This window comes from Cornus florida, unplaced genomic scaffold (genome assembly GCF_030987335.1).
Source record: "Cornus florida cultivar Cherokee Brave unplaced genomic scaffold, ASM3098733v1 CherokeeBrave_3.0.0_Hap2_Chr11, whole genome shotgun sequence".
In the NCBI taxonomy this organism is placed as follows: Eukaryota; Viridiplantae; Streptophyta; class Magnoliopsida; order Cornales; family Cornaceae; genus Cornus; species Cornus florida.
In genome coordinates this window covers 75,832,730-75,845,706 of record NW_026775581.1, presented here as the reverse complement: position 1 = coordinate 75,845,706, position 12,977 = coordinate 75,832,730, and the positions used below count along the sequence as shown (strand labels likewise).

The 12,977-nt window shown below is 35.0% G+C and overlaps 1 protein-coding gene across 1 annotated transcript; it reads right to left on the bottom strand.

The window, feature by feature from the left end:
• Positions 1-1,619: 1,619 nt before the first annotated feature.
• LOC132284679 (probable folate-biopterin transporter 2) lies at positions 1,620-11,895 on the bottom strand. Its single transcript, XM_059786803.1, has 5 exons — positions 10,932-11,895; positions 4,238-4,497; positions 4,012-4,107; positions 3,770-3,940; positions 1,620-2,513 (listed from the first exon to the last, which is right to left on the bottom strand). Exons 1-5 carry the CDS (start codon positions 11,296-11,298, stop codon positions 1,914-1,916), a joined length of 1,494 nt encoding a protein of 497 aa, XP_059642786.1. The 5' UTR covers positions 11,299-11,895; the 3' UTR covers positions 1,620-1,913.
• Between the last annotated feature and the right edge of the window lie 1,082 nt (positions 11,896-12,977).

Here is a 12,977-nt window from a genome sequence, read left to right as displayed (position 1 = left end):
CCTTCATAAATATTTAATAAATCCCATAAATAAAGTAAGTAATGGATTTAATGGTAAAAACAACTTAAAAATTTATCTTTCCTTTTATCTTACTGATCAAATTAAATTGTAAATTTTTTCCATTTTCTTCCATCTAACCAACTTAAAATTTTATCTTTCTTTTTATTTTACTTATCAAATTAAATTGTGAGTTTTTTCCATTCTCTTCCATTCAACCGAACAAAGGATGGTTGAGAAATTAAAGAGATTAAGAGGATGGTTGAGACATCTTATGGAAGAGATTAAGCGCTTCCCTCTTTTTGTTCGGTTGGATGGAAAAGAATGAAAAAAACTAATAATTTAATTTGAACACTGTGATAAAAGAAAAGATAAAATTTTAAGTTGTTTTTACCATTAAACCCATCATTTATTTTATTTATGGGATTTGTTAAATATTTATGAAGGGTGATGTAGTAATTTAAAATTTCTATAATAGGCTCACTTGTTTCTCTCATATCTTCTGCTCATATTTTGAGGCCAATAAAAATTTGTGAAGGAGGAAAGATGAATTATCGTTCCTATTATCTTTTATTTTCTTATATCATCTCTACCGAACAAATTACTTCCTTTCTATTTTTCTTTCACCCTTCTTTCCTTCTTACCAGAGTCCTTTTAGGACATTTCCCCTCATTCTACCAATCACTCCCTGATATCTTGCTATGTTCTTTTCGTGCACGGATCTTTAACCGCGTCGGACAAGAATTGATGGTGGGCTGGGATGGCCTTGTTGCTTCACTTGGGCTGCTCGACTTGTATGATATGTTGAACCAGACAAAGTATTACACTTCTGGTGACCTCGCCTTTATCGGATGAAATGGGCTTATAGTACTTGGCCCTCTCATATTGGGCTTGCTTCTGGGCTGAATATCTTGCATGTGGGCACCCTTCGGTTAGTAAAATTTCCCTCCACACTATTTGACAACAATATAAGTTGGCATAAATGCCGTGTGCTCAATTTATGAGACGTTAAAGATTTCCTCCCTCATTCTTATGTCTTGGGGATGATGTTGGTATCTCAAGATATTAAGGGCTTGTTTGGTTTCTTAACCATTCATATGACAGAAAATTGTTTTTAGATAACAATCTTTTATAGTTATATGAAAATAGACATTTTTATAACTGAAACTGAACCAAGTAGAGATTTTTGAACTGTTTTCTGATAACAGAAAATTGTTTTCATAGTTACAAACCAAATAATAGTCTCACTCCAAAAGGGGTGAAGATGAAAAAAACTTCCTTACACCTTTAATACTTTGTTATCTGTGCCTTCAACCAATCGTATCATGTCACATAATCAAAAGTGCTTTATTTTAGTTGATCCTATCACTATGAGGTTGGTTAGTCGGTCTTCACTACAACAATACAACCGGCTCAATTAAGTTTTTCTTGGGTGAGAATACCCTTCATTATATATAAATAAATAAAATTACTAGAATTAACATTAAAAAAAAAAAAAGGTTGGATGCATGTGTTGTGTATTCTTACCATGATGCTTGCTCCGGTCTCTAAAAGTTTTGAAATCTTGTCTAGATGTAGGTAACATTTAAAATATACAAGCGATCCACAAAAAATTGCCAAAATTAAGTACAGAAAATATAGTTTATCACAGCATCTTCTTCTATTATGTTATTCTCCTTTACATGAACTCAACAGTGTACAAGAACAGCAAAATGAATTTTTTAAAATAATACCAAAAAAAAAGATGCAAACTCTTAAGTAACAAATGTAAAGAGACAATGAACGACTATAGAACCTTTCCAGCACAATTTCCAGATTTGCCTCTCAAATTCAATATTGGCTCGGTTATCTTCTAAATTTATATTTGCCGTAGATGTTGAGTACTCAAATTAATTTGAAAATGATGTTTCCCAAGGCTACCTTCCATCACCATTGCTAACAAGGGACACAAGTTCGACATCCTCAGTTTCTGGAGTTGCAGTACCTTCTTTTACACCCGGTATATCAGCTGGAAGAATCGAAGAGCTGGGATCACTTCTGGGCACCAGAAATAGCAGACAAAGAGGAGCAATTCTCAAGATGTTCCGGACCAAAATGGCCAGCCAAAGTTTATCAAATTGTGTTCGGGTAACCTTCAAGATATGGAGTAGAAAGCCTCCTCCCCATGAAGATGAGAGAAGGCCAAAGTTATCGATTGACATAAGCAAGGCAAAGAAAGTGCCTTCAATGCCTGGAGGACAAAGCTTGGCACTGAGGACAAGAAGTGGCATCCATTTAAGCCTTCCAATCATTTGATAAACACTTTCGTCAATAACCACAAAGAAGTAATCAGGTATGCCAAATTTCAAGTTTAAGCGTAGCACGAGCATCAAATCCAGCATTCCTGATATGCCAAATAGCAGCTGAGTCCAGAAGAGCAGATCCCTAAAAGGATGGTCTTTTAGACCATACTGATATAGGATTGCCCCCAAGAGTGAGCCAACTGAACCGATTGATAGAATGTAACCAACAGTCTCCTGCATTTCACAAAGCACTTGAATAAATCAACTTACTGGCATTGCAACAAAAGTTGTCTGAATCTTCAAGGCCTCAAATTATATACAACTCAAAACTATGCTTAAAATGTTCATGCATAATTAAAACATTGAGAATGAATTGACTGAGGGAGGAATTCTTAAATTTCATATTTCATAATCATGACAATTGCTTTGGTTATACCATTTCCATTACCTTTTTAACCCTTCTAGCAAACATTTTTTTTTTCCAGAGCCTTTCTAGTAAACATTAGTTTATCTTGTTAATGTTCGGTTGGAAATATATTGAAAAAATACAACTCATTAGTTTGAATGCACAATAGAGTCTAAATATAAAATGGGTCAAGGAAGCAAGAGAAATGTGATGGCTTATGATCTAGCCATGTATATGGCCCCTGATAGATCCAGGATGGTGAAACAAAATTCATTTGGCCCCTCCAAATAGTAGAAATGCAGCTTGGGCAGCCAACTCTAGGCCAACCTGATTTTTCAGTCATGAGGGCAGTGTTTCCAAAAACTCGGGCAGGGCTACAATTGAAATTTTCAACCCGAACTTGATTCAGGTTGAGCTCAAGTAAGGTGTCAGACAACCAGAACCAACCGAATCAATCTTACCTGAACCTGAGATCTAAACCAACTTCATATATATTTAAATGATGAAAACTTCGAATTTTTTCTTGTTATGACATAATTAACCATTTTATATCTCAATCTCTTTTTACTCGATACATTTGGTGGAAACAATTTTTATTTTTTTAACTTTTATTGCGGTTGGACAACTAATTCAAATTTACCCAAACTAACCCGAGGCAAACATAAATTACAACCCGATTTTTCCAATCGGTACACTAGTTCAAAGATTTAGAATGGTTCAGGTTTGGGTAGGAGAGCTTGGGTTGAAGATCGGATTGGTTGTGCTTGGGTTGATGTTTCATACCATGGGTTAAGCAAGGGTAACCCTTCTTCAATCCTTGCAACCCGCCCAAGTTGCACTCCTACTAAGTAATTGGGGTTAAGACTCTCTTGTTTTCCACTATAATTTGTTGTTTCTAGCTTCCAACTATTTCATTATATTTTCATGATTTATTCCTGAGTTTTTATCTACATTCGTTATTATTAACTAATCTGCTGTTGTCCTTCTTTTCTTCTTTTGTAGTTGTCTAATCTGTAGTTGCACTATTAAAAGAAAAACTGTCAGATGTGATGACTTCGTGCACAGAAAAGTAGAACATATTTACCTGAGCGAAAGATGGGCCAGCTTTTGAGTCCGTGTACCAATAGAACATCCCTTCGTAGATATTCAAACTCAATGCAATCGATGAGTACATATATACACATGGCCTCCACACATTTGGGCATTTCAATGTTGTCCACATAGCCTTAGCAGCATCAAGAAACTTCTGGTTTACCTGGTACCAGGACATAACATCAGACTTTGGGTGTTGATGGAATCAAAGAATCAACAGAAAGCCATGACTACCTGTTTGTAACCGTAGTTTGGTGTGTGGGGTTCCTTGAGCACAGTTCCAACTAGAAGTACTAATCCAAATGGGATTATCAGCAAGCCAAACACCCCCTTTGACATGTTAAAAAAAAAAAAAAAGGTTCCAAAAGGTAAAATATCATAGTTTCTAATTAATGCATAATTACAAAACCGGAAAAAAAAAAGAGTGACGTTTTCGCCAAAATAATGGACATAAGCTAACCTTTGGGCCAATTAAGTGAACAAATATGCCACTTAAAAAGAACCCCACTAGTGCTCCGATAGAGGAACTCAAAGCACATAAGCTTTGCATGTCAGCGGCGAGAGAAGGATGAGTACCACTGTTCTGTGCCACACATGCATCAATGGTGACATCTGCAATTGCAACCCCAGCACTTCCTGCTGTTAAAGACAACAGCGCTAATACGATATGCAGCTTCTCATGCATTGATATAAAGAGCATGGAAATCACACCAAGAACACCTGAAATCAACATTAAGCAATTTATTTGGTCAAACAACTAGTCAATGAAACAATTCTTGCAGGTTTTTTTATTTTTTATTTTTTAATCATGTCAAACAACCAATCCTTTGCATGTAGGTTTACTATCTGAAAATGATATGGTAGCCCACAAAAAAAGCACTTCAGAACAATTTGGGCACAGGGAATCTTCACATTCGTAATTGCATGGCAACCACCAATTTGGGGACACATAAGTATGAAAAATAAATAAACTGCAAATTATTTAACAACGCATTCTTTCTCTCTCATTTTTTTTTTTTTTTTTTTTTTTCAGTTTTTTATGGGAAAGAATTATTTGTTCCTCAAAGGAGAAGTAATCAAACTAGATCTTTTCCATCTAGACACTTTGCTGCTGCAGTCCCTAAACGATGGAATGAATGGGAAATGGCAATAGTAGCAGTTTACTCATTAGACTATTAATGATCCCCAGGCCCCAACTATGAATATAATATTCCATTTGGTCAGCATATATTTCCATTGTGTAATATATATATATATACACACACAGTTATACACACACATGAATTGCTATGGCACTCTCTGAAGTAGTCTTGTGTAAATCATCAATTGTGTGAACTTAATAAATTTACATTTATAAATACCATATTTTGTGCTGCTCATACATCTTTGTTGTTAATTTACATTCACGGACATGAGAAATCTTTTTCTACTTTTTCTAATCACTAAATTCTTTTAGCTTCCGAAGCTGCAGATCAATGTCCTTCTATACTGTATCTAGAATGAGAACCATATTCCACCAAGCAATTAAGAATTCTGCTTCTGCACAATTCCTACAGTTCCCTATTAAGAATGCCCAGCCAAATAAAATAATACAAATTTGGTTTCAAGTTTGATGCAACTATAATAAGTTTTTAATCCTGCTCGTAATATTGAATTATGTATGTGGAAGTCTTCTTCCTATTGATCTTACTATTATGCTTTTAACATACATTACTGTAAATTCATTAAGAAGCTCCTAAAGCTTTGGAGATGCATAATGGAAATAATTAGTTTTTCATGGGAAATATCTATTTTATGCTGAACTCTCCACTAAAATCTCCAGGCCACTGCTCCATCAACCGATCTGGTCTAAACAATTTGCTTCTCCATGGTTTGTTCAATCCTTCAGCTTTGTTCTGTTCGGTTCTGTAGTCAGATTGTCTTTGATGTAATCCTTGCTTAGAATCCCTCGATCACATATATTGGATGAACTATGGCAAACCTTCTACTGAGAATCAAGGCTTGCCATATCTAAAAATATGATTCTCTCACTACATTGTAGAGAAGCTCCATGCTCTACCCTAGACCAGCTATAACCTCATATTTGTAGTTAAATATAAGATTCCTAAGTAGAATAGGAAGAGCTATTGTCCAGGATTCGATCGATCAAGCATTCGGTTGAGCTACTCTGAACTTCAATGAAAATATTTGGAAAGTTTTTGATTGATTAAGACATGGATCAAGCTCTAATTTTTGCAAAAAACCCATTTGAAGTATGTGAAAGTGAGATGGTTGTGGGGGGTTTCTTTATCACCTCTCCTATATATTAAGCAAAATTACAGTCATGCCCTTATCAAACAAACAATATTACAAGAAACTCTAACACTCTCCATCAAGCTGGAGAACATTCCCAGCAAAATCTGAACGGCATGAGCCCAAGCAAGGTTATTAACACCATTCAATTAATTGGAGGTGATCAACTTAGGCATATCATCATGATTGAGGGGTTATGGTTTATCGTTAGCCATGGCTAGAATTTGAACCAAAAGAGCAAGGCTAGAAACAAGAACAAATGTAAAACCAGAATATGATTTTGGTCTGGGAATTATGGAGCTAGATGTCAAATTCAAATGCAAAACTTAAAAGGCCAAGCATCCAAAACAAAGTTCAGAAGCAATTATAGGTAATTATAGGTTCAGGTTTTATCTTGGACACAGAACATCCAAAGTCGACTACCTTAGTGGAAGTCGATTAAGCTAAAAACTGATTCTAGATTCAATTAATCCCCAACCAAACACCAATCAAGCTCATTTCCTGTCTAAACAAACCTCATGGGATGGATTTCAACCAACAAAAATAGCTGAAATGGCTTTGAAAACCAGATTGAAAAAAATTGCGCCAAAAAAACCAAGAAAAAAGAAAAACTTTGACAAATGGAAACTGTGCTCAAACAACTGCTAAATGAAACACGGAAACTACCATAATTACCAGAAAATTTAGGCGAGCCAGGCAATGTGGTTTTCTATTTGTAGATGCTGACATCAGCGTCAGCATACTGTCGCATCCATCCCTTCTGATGTTCTGCAATTCGATTTGGATGAGTTCTGGGCTTCGATCAGCTGCTCTGGTACCAAGTGAGTGTGCGTGTTTTGGGTTAGAGAAGAGAAGAAGAATAAGAGAGAGAAGGGAGAAAAAGATTGAAAAGGAGAATCTGATTGTTCTAAGTTTTCTACACCACCTATCGTATTTATATTAAGGTAACAAATTACATTAATAATTAACAAATCTAAAAATCCCCAATTTGAGAATTCAATTATATCTTTGAGAAACTTTAGGATGGAAGCCTTTTTTGAAAAACATTATTAAAATACTATTTTGAGCCTTCTAAAGATCAATCCAGGTCAAACTTAGTTACATAATCTCACAGTTCTACTTCCAAAATTTGGTCTACACCTCCTTCAGGTATAAGCTTTCATTTATTACACCCTTATAGGCAACTGCCACAGGAAATTTAAATATTGCGGTTTTTCATTCAAATCACTCCTAAGCAAACCAACCAAGAACTAACCCTTAGGCTTCGATACTCAATTAAACTGCAACACTCCAAGGTATTTAACATGACCTTAATACCGAAACTTAGATCTCATATTCAACAAGCATCCCAAGATCAAACTTTCAGTTCTGATATCAACTTCAGCACGAACATTACCAAACAAATCTATATGTAATTTGCTAAGGTACATTGCACTGCACTAGAGTCAAACTAGACGCAACTTTCGAATCTATGTATTAGTATTAAGATTCTTTCACACATAAGTTGCATGAAATTCCTACTAAGAGCACTCCTGCCCTAATTATGAGATTATTTCAACCAATCAAAAGATTCAAAATGCTATCCAAATATAAATTCCTAAACATAAAATAACTCTAATTTAGACACGAAATAAAATAACAAATATGTTTGGAAACATGAAAACTGTGATAGTTGGATTTGAACAGGCTAGAATCCAATGTTCATGTGCGAAATTCTCCAAAATAAATTATGTCGCTGTAAGTAGATCATCCAACATTAACTAACATATGAGCACCAAAAAACCTCATATTTAGCAAACAACTTCTCTGCTTCTCATTACAGTCCAAAAATGCGTCCATACTCGCCCATTCCGGTTTTGAACCAGTAGAATAATTATCCAGAGAGTTGCTCACCCATCATGGCATTTGAAATGTTACTATAATTTTATAGTATTAAATTTTTTTCTTTGACAATGTTCTAAAATAAGAACTCCTGCACCTGATTGGCAAAATAGGGCTCACATCCACAAATTAGAGAAGACAATTTTTATAATTATAGAGATATTACAATTCTTACGAAAATCATGAAAAGCCCCATAAACCATCACTCTCCTAAGCCTCAACTATTAAAGCGCAAGTATGTACTTATAAATTTTCTAAATCCAGCTCCTTGTTTGGTAATAGTACAACATTGTAAATTACATTTACCAAGAGAAAACTTGACAAAATAGGAAACTTGATGTGGGGATTTGAGACAAATCTAAACACTGTTTGTTAGATTCTATTGTTTATTGTCTATTAGGATTAGGGTTAGGGTTAGGGTTGGCTGTCTTCACCCACTCTCATTACCATATATAGGGTTTACTTGTTCTCCACACATGTCCTCTCCTATATAATCTCCTCTGTACTCTTACATTATTACTACAATACAATATCATATTTTTCCATTCCCTTTTTTCTAACATGGTATCAGAGCTTTCGATTACTGGTAAACAGTTTATTTGTTTATTGTAGTCACCGCCAAGGATGGCACCATCAGCCCCATCCCCGGTGGCGGTCAACCAGCAAACTCACGTTTCTGCACTCCAAGATTTTCATGTGTCCCATCTAGGGAAGCCTCGTTGCCTTAGTTTTCCTCCGGGAAACCCAACGAGATGCCTCATTTAGAAAAGCCCAGCCTAGGGATGCCCCATATAGGGAAGCCTCGTTGTTTAAATCTTCCTCAAGAAAACCCAACGAGATGCCTTGTTCAGAGATGCCCAGCATGTCAGATTAGCTCCGTCACTGCACCACCATGTGCCTCAAGTGGTAATCCCACTCTTCCACGCGCTTTGATGCGCAACAACGGTAATCCCACACTCCAACGTGTCAGATCAGTTCCGTCACTGTGCCACCACGCACCATTAGTGGTCATCATGCGCTCACATGCGCCTCAATGTGTTAGATCTTCAAAACTCCGTCACCGCGTCGCCACGCGCCATCAATGGTCATCATGCACTTCCAAAGCACCATCAACGTGGCGGACCTTTACAAATTTGTCACCCATGTGCCACCACACCTCAATGTGCCTCAAGTGGTATTCACGCTCCACCATCTCTTTTATGATCTCGTCCCCAAACTTAAGCTGGTTTCATACTTACCTTGAGTTTGAGAGGGGCTGTTAGATTATATTGTTTATTTCTATTAGGGTTAAGGTTAGCTGTCTTCACCTATTCTCATTACCATATATACCATCCATTACCATATATAGGGTTTACTTGTTCTCCATTCCTTTATTTCTATCACTGTTTATAAGCTTTACAAAACTCAATAACACAAAAATATATCATAAATACTCCTAAAAAGATTTCCTTATATTTAGTTTTTTTTCCCTAAACTACTAAAACTTCTCAAAAAAATATGATAAAAGAATTGGAAATTTTTTTCGTAACATCGTGCAAATACCAAATTAAATAAATAACTATGCTACGTTTTGTAAGACATGTATCAATTACAGGGACCTGGATCCTCTCTAGTACATCTATATTTTGCTTTGCATTTACATTCAGGATGCCAACAACAATGCAAAGGTGTTGCATTCTTGAAGAAAGTTGTTGCATTGTTGCATCTCGATGTAATTTTATAAGTGCGTTGAATCCTTGAAGTAAATGTGTTGCATTCTCAATGTAATTGTGTTCCGTCCAATTGCATCCTCGATGTAAACGAACAGCAAAGTACAGTACAAAGATCTGTACTGGAGAGGATCCTGATTCCAATAATGGTGTTTCCCATCTCTATGCTTCTAAGCATGCTATATTAATGCCACTACCCCTCTAAACCTCAATTTGCACCTCTACCCTATCACATTCAGGCGTAAAATACTCGCAGTTCCTGTGACAAAGGGGCAAATCTTTCAATTTTTTTCTGATAGGAAATCTAATAGGAAATAAAAAAAATATCCCCCATCACATTCGGGCATATAAAACACTATCACGTATACATGTTTCATGAGTATTTTTATTAATACTTGTACACATTGTGCCATATTAAGATACAATATACATAGATATATTTATAAGTTCAAGATCCTGCATGCTTCAAAGTTTTGACCTCCAAGGTTACCTACCAAAATCATATCTTGCTTTGTGAAGATATTGATAAGATAAATCACTACCAGCTAAGGGATAAGTCCAAATATCATTAATATGTACAGGAAATTGCTATACTGAACGGAAAACATTTATGTCACAAAATATGCATGCAGATACATGGCCAAGATGGTTAAAGCTAATGAGGAAGAAAGAAAGAAATCCAAAAGGCCTAAAAGGCTAAAACTAAAACGCGTATGTGCATGAATGCTTTTTTCAATCAGATTTCTTTAGCCTGTGCAGCTATAGTTCTAGCCTTTTAGGAGAAGGCGACGGGTCATGGATAGGAGAAGGTGGAGACCAAAACTGACATGGATTGAACCAATTAGGAAAGATATGACATGTGGTTTAACTCAAGCTATTGCATTAGATAGATTGGAGTAACAAAAAATTGATTCATGTAGGTGACTCCAAATAGTTGGGAAAAGGTTTTGTTGAATTGTTGGAGGGTTTAGGTTTTTGTTGAATGGTTGAAACCTATAGAACCCTTTTTGTATTCAGTGCCAATTAGTAGACCACATAAAGTATGCAACACCCAAATTCTTCAACAAGGTTGATAAACACAAAAATCTTGATGTAAAACAAGAAATGGTCTCAAAAGTTTAGACAATTATTATTATTATTATTATTATTATTATTATTATTATTATTATCAGACAAGAGAACAACAATTAACATTTAAAACAGAATGCAACCCTATACTTCTACAAATTCCAATGTAATAAGTAATAATCTAAAGAAGACATGTAAAATTACCTGCTAAAATGAAGTAAGGTCTCCTCCGATGCCCGAAAACAGGAACAACATCAGTGAGGAGGCCCCAAATAGGCTTGATGATCCATGGAATATTGATTATTCCTGAGTAAACCTGAGCTTCAGAAGGCTGTACCTTCTGCACATCCTTCATGTAATACTCCATGGCGACCCGAATCATAGCTCCACCCAATCCCTGACTTATTCCATAAACAACCACAACTCCGAAAACAAAAGTCCAATGCATTTCCATGGCAAGCATTTTGAACCAATAGATTGGAGCCCAGAAACAACCACGGATCCCTCCTCCTTTGGGTTCATTTTCCTCCACATCTTCGCCATTAATTGGAAGTTTCTCGTCCTCCACCATCACTTTCTTGGGAAATTTTTTCCAGAAACCAACAACTACCCAGCTCAGAAATCCGAGTTTCCTGAACTGGGCTTCTCAAACTTGATGAAAATTCCACAGATTTGTTTTTGAATTTCTGAGCTGGATATATTGAAAGCAACAACTACCCTTTTCACAGATCAATGTTTCCTGAAATGGGGATCCAGAATTTGATTGGAAGAAACTCTTGAAATCTCTGAACTGGGTGCTGATTTTTTTGCTTGAAGAACTTTGAAAAGTACAAACCTTTCAAATCTAAATGAAACCCATGTTTCCTCAAATGGTTTATTTGCTAAATTTGTTAGTAAAATCTATGGAAGCTCTGATCTGACTCCTTTCTTTTGCTATACAGTTGACCCCAAAAAATCCAACAAGACCAATACTTTTTTCAAACTGGTATTTGCTATTATCCCTCTAAATGCCCCCAAAGATTATCCAGCAAAAAAGAAAAGGAAGTTGCTTTAGATTTGTTTCAGATGGAAAATAAATGTTTTTGATAGATGTGAGAGAGGAGGAAGTTCCAAGGAATCAAGGATGTAGATGGGTCTCTGACACTATTTGACCAACCAACTAATATGTTTTTTTTTTTTTTTTTGTTTTTAACTCAAGAGGCCATTTGGTTGTCCTCTACAATCCAGTAATTATTTCACCGCCCAAAGTAAAAAAATTCAAAAAACTATGTATATATATAGAAATAGAGAAATAATGTTTGAGAGAAAACAAACAACTGAATTGGTGGGTCGAAAACCTAATAATTTTAAGACACCAATCGTTAGATTCATGAAAGTGTTAACAACTGGTTTTTTAATTCTATTTTATAGAATATTCCCCAAAAAAAGTTGATATTGGTAACGTGACATGGTAAAAGTATTAAAAAAAAAGTCACAGACAAAATGACATGATAAAGTAATTTAATGAATAGTTTTGTCACCAATTGTGTTTATGATTCTTTTCACTTTTGAAGCAGGGATATATTTGGCCCCTATTAACGATACTGATTAAGATAAAAAAAATTCTTCCAAAAGTAATGCTAAAATATTAAAAAGTTGCTTTAAACAACTAAGTAAAAATTATATAATATTTTAATAAACTAAAAATAAAGAATAGTAGTATGAGTTTATATTTTTTACTGTTACATCACAACGGATGATTAGAATTATATTCACGCACGTGCCAGTTTCACATGTGTGAATAATTTTAATCATTCCTATTTTTACTATATAAGAGCAGATGATCCAGTTTTAAAGAAGACAAGTTACAATGACAAGTGAACCTTTTAATCATGAGCAACTAAATGATATTTTTTAAATAATTGTTAAGTCTTTTGAGAAGTAGTCTCATAATATTGATAGATACCAAGTACAGATTTAAGTGAGATATTTTGTAAACTAAAATAAAGAAAACTCATGTCACGGTTTCCTTCATTTGCCATATCGTTGAGGATAATAATTAGATAATAATAATTGCAAATGAATCGAGTGATTCATAAATAAATAATTTAATTAGGTTTAATTAAGTCGAACTCGTTATTAAGTAAATGAGCTAAGTTTGAGTCTAATTTTTAAGTTCATTTTATAAAATGAGTCAATATTAATTAACATAACTCCACTTATATAGGCTTGTAAATATAAACTTGAATTGCCTCCTAAATGTTCAAGAAC